This window comes from Chiloscyllium punctatum, chromosome 23 (assembly GCF_047496795.1).
Source record: "Chiloscyllium punctatum isolate Juve2018m chromosome 23, sChiPun1.3, whole genome shotgun sequence".
In the NCBI taxonomy this organism is placed as follows: Eukaryota; Metazoa; Chordata; class Chondrichthyes; order Orectolobiformes; family Hemiscylliidae; genus Chiloscyllium; species Chiloscyllium punctatum.
The window spans coordinates 80,450,583-80,470,718 of record NC_092761.1 but is presented as its reverse complement, the minus strand read 5'-3'; the positions used below and the strand labels follow the sequence as shown (position 1 = coordinate 80,470,718).

Here is a 20,136-nt window from a genome sequence, read left to right as displayed (position 1 = left end):
GAAAACTCTTAGGAGAAAATGAGGACTGCAGATGCTGGAGATCAGAGCTGAAAAATATGTTGCTGGAAAAGCGCAGCAGGTCAGGCAGCATCCAAGGAGCAGGAGAATCGACGTTACAGGCATAAGCCCTTCTTCAGGAATTCCTGAAGAAGGGCTTATGCCCGAAACATCAATTCTCCTGCTCCTTGGATGCTGTCTGACCTACTGTGCTTTTCCAGCAACATATTTTTCAGATTTGAAAACTCTTGTTTTGCAAGCAGAATGCATCCTCTTGATAAACCTTTACTATAAACTGATGTATCTAAATCTTAGAAGTGAGAGAGAAAACTGCATCAGGCATCAGATTATTTAATAGAAGTGCATTGGTCTAATGATGATACAATCTAGTGAAATATTAACATGCTGCAACACAGAAGAACCAAACTCTTGCTCTGCTATTTGCTAGATTTCCAATCTTAGCTTTTTTTTTATAAAATGGAGGATGGATGTTTCCTCAAGGTTCATGCAGTTTGGGGCTGAGTGGTTAGGCCAGCATATATTGCCATTCCTATTTGGTCTTGAGAAGATGGTGGTGAGCTACCTTCTTGGCTTAGAATCAGAGTCATTCGGCATAGAAATAGACCCTTTGACCTACCATATCTATGGTGACCAACAAACACCAAATTTCACTAATTTCATTTTACCGACACTTGGTCCATAGCCAACTATGCTCAAGCATTTTAATTGCTCCTCGAGATGATTCTTAAGTGCAGCAAGAGTACCTGTTTCCACCACCCTCCCAAGCAGCATATTCCAACTTTATACCACCCTTTGGGTGGAAAACGTTTTTCCTCTGAACAACTCACTCCTAATATTTAAACCTGTGCCCACTGGTCTTAGACACATCAGCCATGAGGAAAAGACTCTCATGATCTACTGTATGTAGGCCTCTCATAATTTTTTTACATTTCAAGCAGATTTCCCCCCCACCTCTTCCCGAGAGCCTCTTTTAGAAGGAAAACAAACCCAGTCTATCCAGTGTCTTCTCATAACTGAGTCTGACCATCCCAGGCAACATACTGGTGAATCTTCTCTTCACCCTCAGTGCAATTGCGTCCTTCCAATAGTGCAGTGCCCAGAACTGCATTCTCAGGCCCAACCCTAACTTTGTTATCAAACTTGCTGACAAAAGTGGTGACATTCTAGTTTGGTGCACTAATCTTTACCTTGTGGAAGCTCAGCGTGAACTCTTGGACCCTTTTTCCTACCTCACCTGGACCATGACCCCACATCTGAACATTAAGCCATTGTTGCTAGGACTGTCGCTGACCTCCAGTACTTCCAGAGATCTTCTCCCCCCCCCCCACTGCCTCCAGCCTTATAGCCTTCAAACCCCAGTGAGCCTAAAACCTTCTTCCCAAAATCTACAAACCAGACTGCACTGGTAGGCCCATTGCATCAACCTGCTCCTGCTGCATCTCTGGATCATTTCCTCCTACCTTGACTCCATCCTCTCTCCACGTGTCCAGACACTGCCCACCTACATCCGCGATTCCTCTGTTGCCCTTTGCCGTATTTACAATTTCATGTTCCCTGGCCCTAACTGCCTCCTATTCACTGTGGATGTCCAATTCCTCTATAGCTCAATTTCCTGCCAAGAGGGACTGAAAACTCTTGGCTTTTTCCTCAACCAGAGGCCTGAACAATCCCCATCTATCACCACTCACCTTCACTTAGCTGGCTTGGTCTCTCACTGAAAACTTTCTCCTTTAATTCATTTCACTTCAGCCAAGTCAAAGGAGTGGCTATGGTCCCAGTTAGTCATAGAGATGTACAGCATGGAAACAGACCCTTCGGTCCAACCCGTCCATGCCGACCAGATATCCCAACCCAATCTAGTCCCACCTGCCAGCACCCAGCCCATATCCCTCCAAACCCTTCCTATTCATATACCCATCCAAATGTCTCTTAAATGTTGGAATTGTACCTGCCTCCTCCACTTCCTCTGGCAGCTCATTCCATACACGTACCACCCTCTGTGTGAAAAAGTTGCCCCTTAGGTCCCTTTTATATTTTTCCCCTCTTACCCTAAAACTATGCTTTCTAGTTCTGGACTCCCAGGAAAAGACTTTGCCTATTTACCCTACCCATACCCCTCTTAATTTTGTAAACCTCTATAAGGTCACCCCTCAGCCTCCGACAGTCCAGAGAAAACAGCTTCTCCCTATAGCTCAAATCCTCCAACCCTGGCAACATCCTTGTAAATCTTTTCAGAACCCTTTCAGGTTTCACAACATCTTTCCGATAGGAAGGAGACCAGAATTGCACGCAATATTCCAACAGTTGCCTAACCAATGTCCTGTACAGCCGCAACATTACCTCCCAACTCCTGTATTCAATACTCTGACCAATAAAGGAGAGCATACCAAACGCCTTCTTCACTATCCTATCTACCTGCGACTCCACTTTCAAGGAGCTATGAATCTGCACTCCAAGGTCTCTTTGTTCAGCAACACTCCCGAGGACCTTACCATTAAGTGTATAAGTCCTGCTAAGATTTGCTTTCCCAAAATGCAGTACCTTGCATTTATCTGAATTAAACTCCATCTGCCACTTCTCAGCCCATTGGCCCATCTGGTCAAGATCCTGTTGTAATCTGAAGTAACCTCCAATCTTGGTGTCACCTGCAAACTTACTAACTGTACCTCTTATGCTCACATCCAAATCATTTATGTAAATAACAAAAAGTAGAGGACCTAGCACCGATCCTTGTGGCACTCCACTATTCACAGGCCTCCAGCCTGAAAAACAACCCTCCATGTTGACTATCCCGAATCAGTCCTTGCCTTTTCAAATACATGTATATCCTGTCCCTCAGGATTCCCTCCAACAACTTACCCACCACTGACGTCAGGCTCACTGGTCTATAAGCTCTCTGGCTTGTCCTTACCACTCTTCTTAAACAGTGGCACCACGTTAGCCAACTTCCAGTCTTCTGGAACCTCACCTGTGACTATTGATGATACAAATATCTCCGCAAAAGGCCCAGCAATCACTTTTCTAGCTCCCCACAGAGTTCTAGGGTACACCTGATCAGGTCCTGGGGATTTATCAACCTTTACCCATTTCAAGACATCCAGCACTTCCTCCTCTGTGATCTGGACATTTTGCAAGGTGTCACCATCTATTTCCCTACAGTCTATATCTTCCATATCCTTTTCCACAGTAAATACTGATGTAAAATACTCATTTAGTATTTCCCCCATTTTCTGCAGCTTCACACAAAGGCTGCCTTGCTGATCTTTGAGGGGCCCTATTATCTCCCTAGTTACTCTTTTGTCCTTAATGTATTTGTAACAACTCTTTGGATTCTCCTTAATTCTATTTGCCAAAGCTATGTCATGTCCCCTTTTTGCCCTCCTGATTTCCCTCTTAAGTAAATTCCTGCTTCCTTTATACTCTTCTGAGGATTCACTCGATCTATCCTGTCTATACCTGATATCTGTTTCCTTCTTTTTCTTAACCAAACCCTCAATTTCTTTAGTCATCCAGCATTCCCTATACCCACCAGTCTTTCCTTTCACCCTAACAGGAATATACTTTCTCTGGATTCTTGTTATCTCATTTCTGAAGGCTTCCCATTTTCCAGCCGTCCTTTTACCTGTGAACATCTGCCCCCAATCAGCTTTTGCAAGTTCTTGCCTAATACCGTCAAAATTGGCCTTTCTCCAATTTAGAACTTCAATTTTTAGATCTGGTCTATCCTTTTCCATCACTATTTTAAATATAATGGAATTATGGTCACTGGCCCCAAAGTGCTCCCCCACTGACACCTCAGTCACCTGCCCTGCCTTATTTCCCAAGAATAGGTCAAGTGTTGCACCTTCTCTGGTAGGCACTTCCACATACTGAATCAGAAAATTGTCTTGTACACACTTAACAAATTCCTCTCCATCTAAAACCCTTAACACTATGGCAGTCCCAGTCAATGTTTGGAAAGTTAAAATCCCCTACCATAACTACCCTATTATTCTTACAGATAGCTGAGATCTCCTTACAAGTTTGTTTCTCGATTTCCATCTGACTATTAGGGGGTCTATAATACAGTCCCAATAAGGTGATCATCCCTTTCTTATTTCCCAGTTCCACCCAAGTAACTTCCCTGGATGTATTTCCGGGAATATCCTCCCTCAGCACAGCTGTAATGCTATCCCATATCAAAAATGCCACTCCCCCTCCTCTCTTGCCTCCCTTTCTATCTTTCCTGTAGTATTTGTATCCTGGAACATTAAGCTGCCAGTCCTGCCCATCCCTGAGCCATGATTCTGTAATTGCTATGATATCCCAGTCCCATGTTGCTAACCATGCCTTGAGTTCATCTGCCTTCCCTGTTAGGCCCCTTGCATTGAAATAAATGCAGTTTAATTTATTAGTCCTACCTTGTCCCTGCCTGCCCTGACTGTTTGACTCACTCCTGTCCTCAACTGTACCAGCCTCAAATTGATCTCTTTCTTCACTATCTCCCTGGGTCCGACCCCTCCACCTTACTAGTTTAAATCCTCCTAAGCAGCTCTAGCAAATTTCCCTGCCAGTATATTAGTCTCCTTCCAATTTAGGTGCAATCCATCCTTCTTATATAGGTCACTTCTACCCCAAAAGAGATTCCAATGATCCAAAAATGTGAATCCTTTTCCCATACACCAGCTCCTCAGCCATGCATTAATCTGCTCTATCCTCCTATTCCTGCCCTCACCAGCTTGTAGCACTGGGAGTAATCCAGATATTACTATTTTCAAGGCCTCCTTTATAAATTTCTGCCTAACTCTGTAATCTCCCTTCAGAATCTCAACCTTTTCCTTTCCTATGTCTTTGCTTCCAATGTGGACAATGGCCTCTTGCTGGCCCCTCTCCCCTGTGAGAACATTCTGCACCCTCTCTGAGACATCCTTGATCCTGGCACCAGGGAAGCAATGCACAATTCTGCTTTTTCACTGCTAGCCACAGAAATGTCTGTCTGTGCCTCAGACTAGAGATTTCCCGAACACCATTGATCTCTGGGAACCCAAATTACACCACTTTGCATTAGAGCCAGTCACAATACCAGAAACTTGGCTGTACATGCGACATTCCCCTGAGAACCCATCACCCCCTACATTTTCCAAAACAGCATACCTGTTTGAAATGGATATTTCCACAAAAGACTCCTGCATTAGCTGCCTACCTCTCTTACCTTTCCTGGAGTTAACCTATCTATGTGACTGTATCTGAGACTTTTCCCCCCTTCCTATAACTGCCATCCATCACATACTGTTGCTATTGCAAATTCCTCATTGCTTCTAACTGTCTCTCCAACCGATCCATTCAATCTGATAAGATTCGCAGCCAACAGCATTTATTGCAGATATAATCCGCAGTAACCCTTAAACTCTCTTTAAACTCCCACATCTGACAAGAAGTATATATCACTCTATCAAAGACCATGTTTGCTCCTTCACAATCTACAAACCCAGAAAGTAACACTGTCTTATTCCTCTACAAACACTGCCCCAGGTTAAATGAATAGTTATGGCTTGTATTTTAAATTTAATCAAGAGACATTTCTCATAAAACATATAATCAAGAAAGTACCCACTCTACTCACTACTGCAGATTCTCTGTAGGCCACACTTAAAACAACAATTAACTTATCTGATTCTAAGCTGTGACCTTCGCCCAACAGTTCCTCCAAGATCAGTTGTGAATTTCACTGTTTATTAATTTTCCCAGGTGCACTGGCTACTGAAGGCAAGCATCCATATGCTGCCCTCACCATCCTGTCAACTTATGCTGACATCTTTAGGGATCTATGGACTTGTACACCAAGGTCCCCTTGTCCCTCAGAATTCCCTTGGAGCCTACCATTCATTGCATATATTGATTCCCTTTTTAGATCTCCCAAAATGTATTAGATCATACTTATTAGGATTACATTCCATCTGCTGTTGCCATGGAATTTAGCAGTTGGTCAATATCAGATTAGCTTGAGATCATCTTCCATACTATCAACAACAGCACCAATTTTCATGTCATCTACAAACTTGCTAATTATACCTTCTACATTCACATCCAAGCCTTTAATGTACAAAATTACAAAGGGCAGCACGGTGGCTCAGTGGTTAGCACTGCATGTCTCACAGCACTAAGGTCCCAGGTTTGATTCCAGCCTCGGGTGACTATCTGTATGGAGTTTGCACATTCTCCCCGTGTCTGCGTGGGTTTCCTCCAGGTGCTCCGGTTTCCTCTCACAGTCCAAAGACTTTGTGTTGCAGACGTTTCGTCCCCTGTCTAGGTGACATTCTCGGTGCTTGGGAGCCTCCTGTGAAGCGCTTCTGTGATCTTTCCTCCGCCATTTATAGTGATTTGTATCTGCCGCTTCCGGTTGTCAGTTCCAGCTGTCCTTTGCAGTGGTAGGTATATTGGGTCCAGGTTGATGTGCTTATTGATTGAATCTGTGGATGAGTGCCATGCCTCTTGGAATTCCCTGGCTGTTCTCTGTTTGGCTTGTCCTATAATAGTAGTGTTGTCCCAGTCGAAATCATGTTGCTTGTCATCTGCGTGTGTGGCTACTAAGGATAGCTGGTCGTGTCGTTTTGTGGCTAGCTGGTGTTCATGGATGCGGATTGTTTGCTGTCTTCCTGTTTGTCCTATGTAGTGTTTTGTGCAGTCCTTGCATGGGATTTTGTGCACTACATTGGTTTTGCAATGGACAGCTGGAACTGACAACCTGAAGCGGCAAATTCAAACCACTACAAATGGCGGAGGAAAAATCACAGAAGCGCTTCACAGGAAGCTCCCAAGCACTGAGGATGTCACCTAGACAGGGGATGAAACGTCTGCAACACAAATTCCCAGCTCGGCGAACAGAACCACAACAACGAGCACCGAGCTACAAATCTTCTCACAAACTTTGAAGTCCAAAGACATACAGGTTCGGTGAAATGGCCATGCTAAATTACCCATAGTGCTCGGTCCATTAGTCAGAGGGAAATGGGACTTGGTGGGTTACTCTTTGGAGGGTCGGTGTGGACTGGTTGGGCCGAAGGGCCTGTTTCCGCACTGTAGGGAATCTAATCTAAATCTAAAATAAAACTGCAAGGGTCCCTGTGGTATGTCGCTGGTTAGGAGGTTCCAATTACAAAAACAACCCTTCACCAACACCCTTTGTCTCTGATTTGAAAGACAGTTTTAGATACCAAGAGCTCTTAGCATTTGGACCATATAGTGTAGGTGGATCTTCAGTGCTGTTTGGGAGAGAGTTCCATGATTTTGACTGAGGGATAATGAAGGATAGATGACATGGCTCTGAGTCAGGATAATGTATGGGTTGGAGGGGAAACTTGTTTGTCTCCCAAGCATTCACTGCCCTGGTCCACCTAAGTGGTAGAGGTCATGCATTTGGAAGATGCTGTTAGAGGAGTCTTGGTTGCTACAGTTCACTTTACAGTATCCAGACCAGGAATAGATGGCAGATTTCTTTCACCAAACAATATAAGTGAACTAGATTGCTTTTAACAGCCATAGACAATAGTTTCATGGTCTGTTTTACTAAGGCAGACTATTTTTAGGTTTACTTTTTAAAATTTCTTAATTCAATTCAAATCTCATCTGCTATGATGGGGTATGAATATTAATATGCTGCACAGCACGCGGATCAAATGTGCACTTTACCACTTTAATTTCCCATTCTTTGCTGATTTGGAGCCTGTGTCCTACAGGATGACCCTAGGCCTCTGGGTAACTAGTCCAACAACATTACCACTGTGCTACTGAATCTCTAAGACTCTTACTGTGTTAAAATAAGAGGCCTATTGCTAACAGCTTGAGCAAAGCTGATATTGGGCAGGCAGAGATTAATAAATAAAAGCTGACTTGCTCTTGACCCTCAAAACTGTAGAAGACAAACTTCCAAGACATCGATATCAGTCTACACCATTGCAATCTACATTTTTTCCCACCCAGATAATTCTGTTCCATTCCATTCCATTGTTCACATTATATGTATTTCATATGGTCATTTATAAATCTAGGTGATGAACTTATTAGTTTTGATAACTTCACCTAAGTTGACCCAAAAAGATGCTCATTTATGAAGGTTGGCCTAGTTTCCCTTTCCTTGTTGGATAATCCCAGAGTGACATCTTAAAAACTAGTCTAGATTAGACCTTTGCTTCCATCAAAAATACATTTTTGGTAGGTGAACAACTCATTTTCTTTTATTTTCCTTCTAATTTTGTGTAACATTTTCAGAAATGAGAACAGGGAAAGAAAGGGCACCAGAAATGGTAAGATTTTAATTGGAGCAGACTTGCAGAGGGACTTTGTAGTTATCAGGCCATTAACCATGACAGTGTAAGTAGTTAAATCCATAAAAAAGGCAGTAAATATAGATTTTATGTGTAGTAAATCCAAAAACCAGAGATAATGTTGAACTTATTTCATAGTAAAGCTACATTTGGAATTTTATATTTCATCTTATGCATTCAAGCGAAGTTAAGAACAGAATGCAGTATGTAATCATTAGGATATTGTGTGGAAAGTACATGGTTGCTAGAGGAGCGATCTGTGAATAGGCTAAATGAGCTCCCTTTCCACTCACTGGAGCGAAAGACCCACTCTCTGAAGCTACTGGCCAATCTGATTGGACAGGATCGCCAATGATCCTGGCAACACCTAACCTTCCAAGCTGTCTAGATATGGACAGGCCCACAGTAAGGCCCATGGAACCCTGGAGTGAGGTAAGTCCTTTGGCTTTTGGCTGGGGCAGTGGTTGGAACCTTCTTTCCCCTAAGTGGTTGGAACTAAGTAAGGTTTAAAGAATGTGCAGGTAAGAATGGAAGTGGGTACTTATCTCTCAAGAAATACCCTGATTGGAAAGAGTTGGTGTGTATCTTTCAATGATTGTATCCCTCTTCCTTCCCATTGCAGAAAACCATTTTATGGTATAGACAGTGTAACATTTTGAACAATTGAGTGTAATATTTAGAAAAATTTTAACAAGTTCAATTGACCTTTTCATTATTTATTTGCAAATGTTGGTAGGCAGTCTATTTTAGTGCCTGTACTATGGGGGTGAATGCAGGGCTAGTTGTAATTGGTGGGCTAACATACGGTCCTATATAATATAGCCCCGATGCAAAACACACCCAATGTGACCCCTCACTTCTGCTATGCACATTTTCAGAGGCTATCAACAGCACATACTGTGATTGGAGGAGCTGGTCTTCAGGAGTTCTGCCCATTCAACTTGTGTTGGCCCTGTGATTGAATTATTCTTGGCATTTTGGGAATGAATTTATCCTTCCCTGCCATGTGCTTTGAGTGTTGCTGTGTGGTCAATGTGCCTGGCTCCCCTAGGAAATCGATCCTGGTGATTAGCATAATTTTACATGATCTTCTGGGCCCTGCTATCTCCCATTCAGTTGCACAGCTTCAGCATTCATAGAATCTCAGATGCCTAATGTAATTTAATGTAAATGTAGAACATTAAATGGTCATGCTATGCAATATCACAGTGTACTTATTCCCTTAATTATCAGGCACAATCTATTTGAAAATCATATTAATTCAAGCCTGGATTTTGAGTTTCAGACTGTAATATGACTATCCTTAAGAGCACAATGATGACTGATGTAGAAGGCACAGTCTTGTGTCAGACTATCAGACAGTAGCTCTAATAAGAGGTTTTTTTGGAATTCAATTACAAAATGTTGTATTCAATAATTTGGGTTAACATTTACAAATATATAAATAGCATTATGTAGCATTGATAGTAGAAATAGTATTGAAACTTGATAACATCTCTAATAATGAATAACAATTTGCTTGCTTAGTGGCACAATTATGCTACCTTCTCTGCAGTTGTTATCACAAGTTCAGTGTTCTAAAAAAGTTTAGTTTGTCAACAGAATCATTACGTGCATATCACATTTCTTGCCTGCAACAAAAATGTCTTAAATGAAGGGAAAGAAATGATGTTAGAAATGCAGCAATTGAATAATGAATACATTTTACAGTGATACAGCACAGAAGAAGGCCTTTCAACCCATCATGTTGAATACAATTAACACTCGTCACGTGGCTTATGCAAATTCATGAAAGGGATTTGACTCTTTATAGCCAAACAACAGTTCCGACATATGTATTATTTTTTGAAATCAGTCTGAGGAGTACTCTTGTATCTGTTGCATTTCTATAGCCTACAGTGTATTCTGTGACATTATCATACAAATGCTTAACATTTTTACATGAAATTTCTTCTGTTGGCTGTTTTATCTGATGTGTTTAAACAATTTGCTATAACACTTTGCTAATATTGCAAAGCATAATTCCTAGGAAGCATCTTTCTTATGCACACAGGAAGATTGACAGCATTGTCAAAATAACAGCATTGCATGGAGTGAGTAATTTATTATTTTACCAATGAATACCCAGTCTCAAATGAACCATTTCAAAGAATCAGAGGCAAGACATTCTCTAGCAAGTGCAGAAGAATGTAAAAAACAATAATTCAAATGATCTTTGAGTTGAAGTCAATGTATAATTCTTAGAAATATTCATTTTTATTTATTTTAAATAGGGTTATCTTTTTTGATAATACAATTGGTAAATAGGCAAAATCTTTTCCCTGGGGTGGGGGACTCCAGAACTAGAGGGCATAAGTTTGGGGTGAGAGGGGAAAAGTTTAAGAGGGACCTAAGGGGCAACTTTTTCACACAGAGGGTGGTACGTGTATGGAATGAGCTGCCAGAGGAATTGGTAGAGGCTGGTACAATTACAATATTTAAAAGGCACCTGGATGGGTCTTGGAATAGGAAGGGTTTAGAGGCTTATGGTCCAAGTGCTGGCAAATGGGACTAGATTAGGTTAGGATGTCTGGTTGGGATGGACGGGTTGGACCAAAGGGTCTGTTTCCGTGCTGTACATTCTGACTCTATAACATGTTCTAAATCTGTGATTTTGAGGATAATTACTGTGAATTTAGTTACTTGGGAGTTGAACCATAATGTTAATATTGCAGGGCTAATAATTCAGAGGCTTCAACTAATACTTTGGAGACATAAATTCAAGTCCGCCATAACAGATGAAGGAATTTAAATATATTGATTAATAAATCTGCATTATAATCATTAATAATGATCATAAAACTATCAGATCAATGTTGTAATCCATCTGCTTCACTAATAACCTTCAGGTCAGAGAAATCTGACCTGTCTGACCTACATTAGGCTCTGGATGTACACTAATGTGGCTGGATCTGATTTGTCAGCTGAAGTAAGCCAGCAAGAAACTGTGTAGCTAATGGCCCACTGACACCTACTTAAGGGTAATTAGGAATGCCAATGAATGCTGGCATTGCCAGAGATGTCATATTCGGAGAAAAAATTTAAAAATTCTTGTGACTGGATTATATTGGGGGAGGGATATTTTGGAGTGAAGATGACCTAAACAGGTTTAAGGTTGAACTTCCATCCACTCGCTGGACAGGAAGACCCATCCTGAGAACTCAGTGATGGGCATAGCTGGGACTGTAAGCAATCCTCACTGCGCGGAATAAACTCCCAGAAGCGACGGCTTACCGGTTGAGCTCTATTCTGCTCTGTGGGACTTGATTGGCCAGGACCTGTTGGACGTGTATGACAGTATGCTTCGGGCAGGTACCATGAGTGAATCCATGAGGAAAGGCATCATCACCCTCATCTACAAGCAGAAGGGGGAGAGGGAGGAACTCAAAAATGGGAGACCAATCTCACTGTTGAATGCGGATTACAAAATTCTGTCAAAGGTAATTGCCAACCGGGTCAGGTCTGGTATGGGGTCGGTGATTCACCCTGACCAAACCTGTGCTGTACCAGGCAGGAAGATCGCTGAGAGTCTCGCACTCCTCAGGGATACGATCGCCTACGTGCAGGACGGAGGGAAGGACACCTGCCTGATCAGCCTGGACCAGGAGAAAGCCTTTGACAGGATATCACACAGGTATAGGAGAGATGTTCTCTCCAAAATGGGCTTTGGGGAGGGAATCTGCAATTGGATCAGACTGCTCTACATCAACATTGTCAGTGCAGTCTCAATCAATGGGTGGGAATCGGATAGCTTCCCAGTCAGATCTGGAGTCAGGCAGGGCTGCCCTCTCTCTCCTGCCTTGTTTGTGTGCTGCATAGAGCCATTTGCTGAGTCCATCAGGAAGGATGTGAGCCTGAGAGGGGTGACTATTCCTGTCAGCGGGGGCCTGCAGGCCAAGGCCTCCCTGTACATGGATGAAGTCGCCGTTTTCTGCTCGGATCCGCTGTCCGTGCGCAGACTCATGTGCATATGTGACCAGTTTGAACGGGCCTCGGGGGCCAAGGTAAACCAAGGCAAGAGCGAGGCAATGCTCTTTGGGAACTGGGCCGACCAGTCCTCAATTCCCATTACCGTCAGGACCGACCACCTGAAGGTGCTGAGTATTTGGTTCGGCGGGGCTGGGGGCATGCGCCAAGTCTTGGGAGGAGCGGGTCAGCAAAGTGAGGCAGAAACTGGGCAGATGGAAGCTACAGTCGCTCTCCATCGTGGGAAAAAAACCTGGTCATCAGGTGTGAGGCACTGTCATTGCTGTTATACATGGCACAGGTCTGGCCTATTCCCAGAACCTGTGCCGCTGCAGTCACCTGGGCCATCTTCCAATTTATATAGAGGTCAAAGATGGACCGGGTCCGAAGGGACTCGCTGTACAAAGATCTGGGCAACGGAGGTAAAAATATACCCAATGCCACCCTCACCCTGACGGCCACCGTTGTGTGTGGCTGCATCAAGCTGTGCGTGGATTCCCGGTATGCAAACATCAAGTGTCATTACGTACTGAGGTTCTACCTGTCACCGGTGTTGCGAAGGATGGACCTGGCCTCGCTGCCGCGGAACGCTTCGAGTATTTGGACTGTCCCGTATCGCCTGTTCTTCGTGGAGGAGTTTATGAAGAAAAACGCCTTTGACCACTAGTCCATCAGGAAGTGGTCAGCACGTAGTGTCCTTGAGACCCTTCGGGAAAAGGAGAGGACGGATCCTATCGAGCGGTTCCCTGAGCAGACTATCAAAGCCATTTGGCAGAATGCCTCATCGCCAGAACTTTCCAACAAGCGCCAAGACATCACTTGGCTGGTGGTGAGAAGGGCTCTGCCGGTGAGATCCTCTATGCATGCCCGGACTCTCAGCCGCACTGCACCCTGCCCTCGAAGCAGCTGCGGCGGGAACGAGGGCCTCCTTCTGGTCACACGCCTCCTTCTGGAATGTGCCTATGCAGAAGACGTCTGGAGAGGAATGCTGTGGTGTTTGTCGAGATTTGTCCCGAGCAGCACCGTGACGCGGGATTCTGTGCTCTACGGTCAGTTCCCTGGGACGCACACCAAAAGGAACATCAACTGTGCCTGGAGGATCATCAACTCGGTGAAGGATGCTCTCTGGGCAGTCTGAAACCTGTTGATCTTCCAGCTGAAAGAGCTGACCCTGACTGAGTGTTGCAGACTGGCACATTCCAAGGTCCAAGACTATGTGTTGTGGGATATGCTGAAGCTTGGGGCAGCTGCCGCCAAGGCGCGGTAGGGAAAGACCACCGTGTAACATCTGCCTGCCTAAGAAGAAGGGGGCCCATGCAGTCATTTGGGCTCTGCTGACGCCTCAGCTAAATATATGGATGTATGATTGAAAAACGTACAGACCTGTATATGCAAATGATAAAATCCTGATCTCTGTATGCAAAGAAATGGAATATTTACGTATGTATGGCATGACCAACTGTACAGACCATCAAAATATTTTATGAATAAAGTATATTTTTGAAATTTAAAAAAAAGTAAGCAATCCTCACTGATGCCTCAGCAATATATCTGGATGGTCAGTGTACAAAATTGTATATACGAATGATTAATTCCGATCTCTCTATGTAAAGAAATGAAATGTCTGCATAAGAATGGCATGACCAATTGTATAGATATCAAAATAATTTTAAGAATAAAGTATATTTTTGAAATAATAAAAAAAATCCCCCAGGAGAAGCTCACAGTGACAAGAGGAGGGTAAGTCCTGGACTTTTTGGGTAGGGAGGGATTAGAGATCCTAGGCAAGGGATAGGAAATGAGGGGCTTGGTTTTGAATGGTAGATGGTGAAGAACAAAAGGAGGAGCAATATGTTGGAAGGGATTGGAGATGGGGGTGCGGTGACCTGATGTACACAGGGCAACCTTGTTTGGTAGAAAGCCACTTATTTAACACCATCTTAAATATACCTTTGGACTCGGGTCCACCTCCCTCTAACCAGTATTTTATGGAAGTGGATTGAGGCCTTTATTTGTCAATTCATTGGACAGTTAAAGACCTCAATAAATCTAAGGGGCAGGCAACCTAGCTAGCATCTTAGCCAGCCCCCATAGAGAACAAGTCAGTAGAAAGGACATGGTCTAAGCATTAGATAAATTTTATATGCCAGCAAATGTCCCCAAAAACATGCCTAGCAGAGTCCAATATTTCTGGTTCATGATTTCCTGATTGAATCTTAAGTAACTATGGCTATGTGCATGCAGGATCTTAACTCACAGCCTACTGGTCTGAATTATGCTTTGTTTACTTTCAAGACTGCTCTGGTGCATTTTAATAATGCAAGTGATGCACTGGCAAAAGCACAAACACTTTCATTGGAAGTTGTTTCACTGCACTTTAGCAATCAGACAAAAAACATATAGGCCAGTGGTGATGGTGCTTTCCTCCAGATCACTGTTGTAATTCTTGCCATCTTTGGGCTGCATGCAGCCCACCAACATTGGACAACATTAGTCCTCCCAGTATTGGAAGTCCATAGCCAGAATGATGAAGACCCAACGTGGACGTGTAGTAACTAGAGCTGAACAAGTTTGCAGGTGAGAAGTTCCTTTTGGGTTTACTTCGCAGTGCTGGTGATTAATCCTCCAACAACAAAAACTGTTTCTGTAGGTTTAACTTTATGCTAACTCCATGACCAATATAATCTCTGAAATTCCGTTATCCATAATTGGTGCAAAATGAAAGTTTTGCATTGGGGAAGGAAAAAGATCATTTTTTTAAAAATGTATTTTTTCTTAATTACAGAGGGAACTATTGAAATATAAGCAAGAAACCAGGAATTTGCAGGGAGTAAAGGTAAGAACAAAGTGTAGTTAACCTTCACACATAAATGGGCCTGTTACTTGTGGCTTAATTTATGTGTCCAACCAAGGACTCCAATATAACTTGAGTCTCAACCTATTATCTTGGCATTTTTAGAAGATCTTAGTTTAACATATATTTTACAGCAAAGTAGAATTAGTGCGGCAAATTTGTTCTGTTGTAACTGCGGACAATTCAGTGATTCTTTTCCTGCATTTCGGAAGAATTTAATAACGTTTGTGTGAAAGTACACACCATAATTTGTTGAGTGATTATAATGACTGTGGATGCAGATGACTATTTCCCAGCTCATTGAAATATTTTCCCCCAGGATGCATTGCAGCATCGAATGGCACAGCAGGAAAGCTCTATTCTTCAGCTAAAACAGGAATTGCTCCGAGCAAGCATGGCAAAAGATGAGCTACTGAGTGAAAATGTAAGGATCTAGTTTTCTGTCTGTCACTGTGATCTACTTGCTAGTTTTTGTGAGAAATAAGACCTGTAGCAGTATGAATAAATTTAGATCAAGATTTGTACCAGCATAGTTGTGTATCTTGTTTGTGGAAATGTGTCAGTATTTTGTGATCGTTTCCTCCTTTTATTGGTTTTCCTGAGATGGCTGCTACAAGCACTTACTTCTGTCTCCTTCATTTTCTGTTACTAGCTTGACCTACAAAGGAAGACTGAAGAAAGGAACAGACTTCTTGGGGAATTTAAAGTAAGGATTACTGAAACTCTCACTGATAAATTATTACATTATTAGGATCAAACAATATGTACAGTATTACCTTCAATTATTGTGAAACTATCTCATTGGCAACAACTGCAATGTAACAGAAAAGAATCTAAACATCATAAAGTCATAGAGCCATGGAGATGTACAGCACGGAAACAGACTCTTCAGTCCAACTCACCCATGCCGACCAGATATCCCAACCCAATCTAGTTCCACCAACCAGTACCTGGCCCATATCCCTCCAAACCCTTCCTATTCATATATCCATCCAGATGTCTTTAAATGTTGCAATTGTACTAGCCTCGACCACTTCCTCTGGCAACTCATTCCAACTTACCACCCTCTGAGAGAAAAAGTTGTCCCTCTCACCTCTAGTTCTGGACTCCCCTCCCCACCCCAGGGAAAAGACTTTGTCTATTAATGACCCTCATGATTTTATAAACCTCAGGTCACCCCTCGGCCTCTGACGCTCCAGGGAAATCAGCCCCAGCCTGTTCAGCCTCTCTCTGTAGCTCAAATCCTACAATCCTGGCAACATCCTTGTAAATTTTTTCTGAACCCTTTCAAGTTTCACAACATTTTTCTGAAAGGAAAGAGACTAGAATCCCAACAGTGGCCGAACCAATATTATAACTTGTTAAAAATATTACAATGTAAGTGGAATATTAATATATTATTGATGTTATTTCTTGTCTGGAACGTTTGTCACAAAACTGTATATGTAAACTTTTGTATAACAATTATTTTGAACACCTTATGGTGGCATGGTGGCTCAATGGTTAGCCCTGCTGCCCTCTCACAATCCAAAGATGTGCAGGTTACATGAATTGGCCATGCTAAATTGCCCATGGTGTTCAGGGACTTGTAGGTTAGGGGCATTATTCGGGGGTACATATAGGATAATAAGGTAGAGGAATGGGTCTGGGTGAGTTACTCTTCAGAGGTTGGTGTGGACCTATTGGGCTGAAGGCCTGTTTCCATACTATGATGAAGGTTGGAATTCTATGATGACCTTTATTGGTGGATGTAGTGCTTTCATGTTTCCTTCTTGTAAGAAGATAATATTTGCTGATATTCTGGCATAATTGCGCATCTCTGACACTTTTTAAGAATTTTTCCTTTTATTCATTCATGAGTCTTGAGCAAGATTACACCCTTAGCCTTTACTGCCATAATTAGTTAATCAAATCATTCAGTTGTGCAACCTTGCAAAATGGCCCACATATTTGCATATGTAACAGCCCAATCATTATTTAATTGCATATTGAGATTTTTTCTGAGAAGTATGCTAAGGCCCTGTGTAAATGCAAGTCTATCTTAATTAGTGGATTGTTCGTTCTTGTAGAGAGAGTTGGGCCAGAAGGATCGACTGTTTCAGCAGCAGCAGGCCAAACTGGATGATACTTTGCGGAAACTAATGGAAACCACTCATATAAAGGTATTGGAAAATAGGTTTATCCAGTGGAATGTGCTACATTTGAGACCTTGGGCTGTATGGTATTTACATTTCAGACTTTGAAAGAAGTATGAAATATTCACCTAAGTAAGTTGTACTCTCCTAAAGATTTTAAGGATTAAAGGATTTTGAAACAAAATAAACCTCAAGTGCAATCTAATCTTGTGATCTAAATTATAAATTTAATAATCTGCAATTTTTGACATTTCTTTCCTTTTGTACATCACAATTCTTTGAAAAATAATAAACAATAAGGCATATGTACTTTGACCTTCAGTATCAAAGAAAAACCTGAAACATGCTTTCTGTTTATGGTGTGTGGTATTACTTATCAATGCTAGTACCTGCTGATAATGACAACATGTTTATAATCAATGATTAAATAAGTTTGCCATGTATTCAACAGCTTTTCGTGGCATGTTAGTTTTGGATTGTTGAGACAAAACTTTGAACCGTATTAGTTATATGGCAAGTTGTCTATCAAGCAATTGTTTGGTGTTGAATGTCATAACGTTTCAATGAATGCTAACTTGCTTAAAATGCTATTTATCCTACTTTCAATCATTGTCAACCATGGAAATTCTCCTTGGTGATTACAGTAATGATGTACCTGGTCCTTTCTATTAGAATGTGCTATAGTTAATATGTAACATTTGTTATGACCCAGAATGTACTGCAAAAAAGTGAACTTAGAGTGCATATCAGCATATCATTATTAATACAGCAAAAAAATAGTCATTTATGGCGAGTAAGAGCTCCTTATGTTGCAAATCAGTCCAAAGCACTGAATGATTTGCTCCAGTTTTTATTAATACCGCAAAAAGCTAAGCTTGCCATCACCTACCCCGCAAGTCAGATTTCTGCATTTGAATTAAAGAAGGGAATTGAACTTCCCATGTAAGGTTAAATCTGCTGTTTAACTGACTATGGACCTAGTAAGTTGACAGATTTATTTTTCCAGTAGTTTTCTGCTTTGTAACTGATTAGCAATTAAATTATAATTACTCAACGTAAGCCATATAAAACATGCAACCAGGCTACATTATAAAATAAATATAAATCCTTCATAGATAAAATGAAAAAAAGCATTAGAGAATTAAGCCAAAGGATAGAACTGAAAGAAGACAAACAAGTGTTGAATTGAAAGTACCGCGTCTAATTTTTCTTTTCAATCTGCTGTCATGAACTTACCATTGTTTCACTCACCCTTGGGTTGTTTTTCTAATTACTTTTGCAGCTCTCTCCCAACACCAACATTTTATTAAAACATTTGGCCTTATCAGAACGTTCAGCAACATTTTAAAGTGAATGGTTGCGCTGTCCCACATGCAACAAAACATTCCAAATTTGTATCCCTCCTGGTCTTTTCCAAGTGGTTAACCCCAGCTGGGCTACAAAGTGACAATCGTAATTAATCCAAATATCCCTAGCTAGAATATTATTTTCAGTGCTAACTCTTGTAAAAAAGAGGGCTTAGAGATATGACAAAGCTGGATTAAACACAAATCTTTTGTTTGCCGCAGACTAAATAAATCGAAATAAAGTTGCCATGGTCACAGAGGACCATAGGGCTATACTCCCATTAGAAATAGAGAGACGACTGGTGATGCTTTAACCTGATGGTCACCACACCTCAGGCGAGAGAAAATGTGGAGAAGGATAGTCCTTCATGGTAACCTCAGTCTGTATGGGAATTGAACCCACGCTGTTGGCATTATTCTACAACATAAACTAACTGTCCAGCCAATAACTAACTCCAGAAATAAATTAAAATGCTAACGCCAACATTTATACAGTAATATGAATGGTGTAATATGTATTGTGAGTATTTCTATGCTGCACTGATTCTTGATTTTTTTTTTAAATGTACCATTCCTTTCAGAATGACTTGCAGAAGGACTTGGAACAGAAGGATCTGCTTCTTCAACAGTTGTTGAACAGAGATGAAGAAGAGGTATAAAGTCATAGACTTATAGAGCACGGAAATAGACCCTTCGGTTCAATTGGTCCGCACTGACCAGATATCATAAACTGATCTAGTTCCATTTGCCAGAATTTGGCCCATGTCTCTCTAAACCCTTCATATTTGTGTACCCATCCGGATGTCTTTTAAGTGTTGTAGTTGTACCTGTCACTACCACCACCTCTGGCAGCTCATTCTTTACATGCACCACCCTCTGTGTGATAAAGTTGACCCTCAGGTCCTTTTTTAAATTGTTCCCCTCTCACCTTAACCTATGCCCTCTAGCTTTGGACTCCCCTTCCCTGGGAAAAATACCTCGACTATCCACCCTATCTGTGCCCCTCATGATTTTATAAACCTCTATAAGGTCACCATTCAGCTTCTGATGCTCTAGGGGGAAAAAAGCCCCAGCATATTCAGTGTCTCACTACTGCTGAAACCTCCCAGTCCTGGCAATATCCTTGTAAATCTTATCTGAACCTTTCCTGTTTAACAACATCTTTCCTCACTGAGCTGGAAGGTTTGTTTTCGTAAGTTTCTTCACCATGCTAAGTAACATTATTAGTGAGCCTCTGGTGAAGCGCTGGTGTTATGTCCCGCTTTCTATTTATGTGTCTTTGTCTCTTAAGGTGGGTGATATCATTTCCAGTTCTTTTTCTCAGCGATTGGTAAATGAGAAAAAGAACCAGCAATTATATCACCCACCTCAAGAGACCAAGACACTTAAATAGAAAGCGGGACATAACACCAGCGCTTCACTAGAGGCTCACTGATGTTAATTAACATGGTGCTGAAACGTCTGAAAACAAACCT

At 41.9% G+C, this 20,136-nt stretch overlaps 1 protein-coding gene across 7 annotated transcripts in view; it reads left to right on the top strand.

Annotated features, from left to right (window-relative positions):
- The window catches only part of dixdc1b (DIX domain containing 1b), a 128,984-nt gene that overhangs the window by 96,267 nt on the left and 12,581 nt on the right, over window positions 1–20,136 (top strand). For all 7 annotated transcript variants that reach the window (XM_072593248.1, XM_072593250.1, XM_072593249.1 and 4 more), the window contains 5 exons: window positions 15,112–15,162; window positions 15,500–15,604; window positions 15,833–15,886; window positions 17,250–17,342; window positions 19,243–19,314. In XM_072593248.1, coding sequence (XP_072449349.1) covers window positions 15,112–15,162; window positions 15,500–15,604; window positions 15,833–15,886; window positions 17,250–17,342; window positions 19,243–19,314 — 375 coding nt within the window. The remainder of the gene's footprint in view (window positions 1–15,111; window positions 15,163–15,499; window positions 15,605–15,832; window positions 15,887–17,249; window positions 17,343–19,242; window positions 19,315–20,136) is intronic.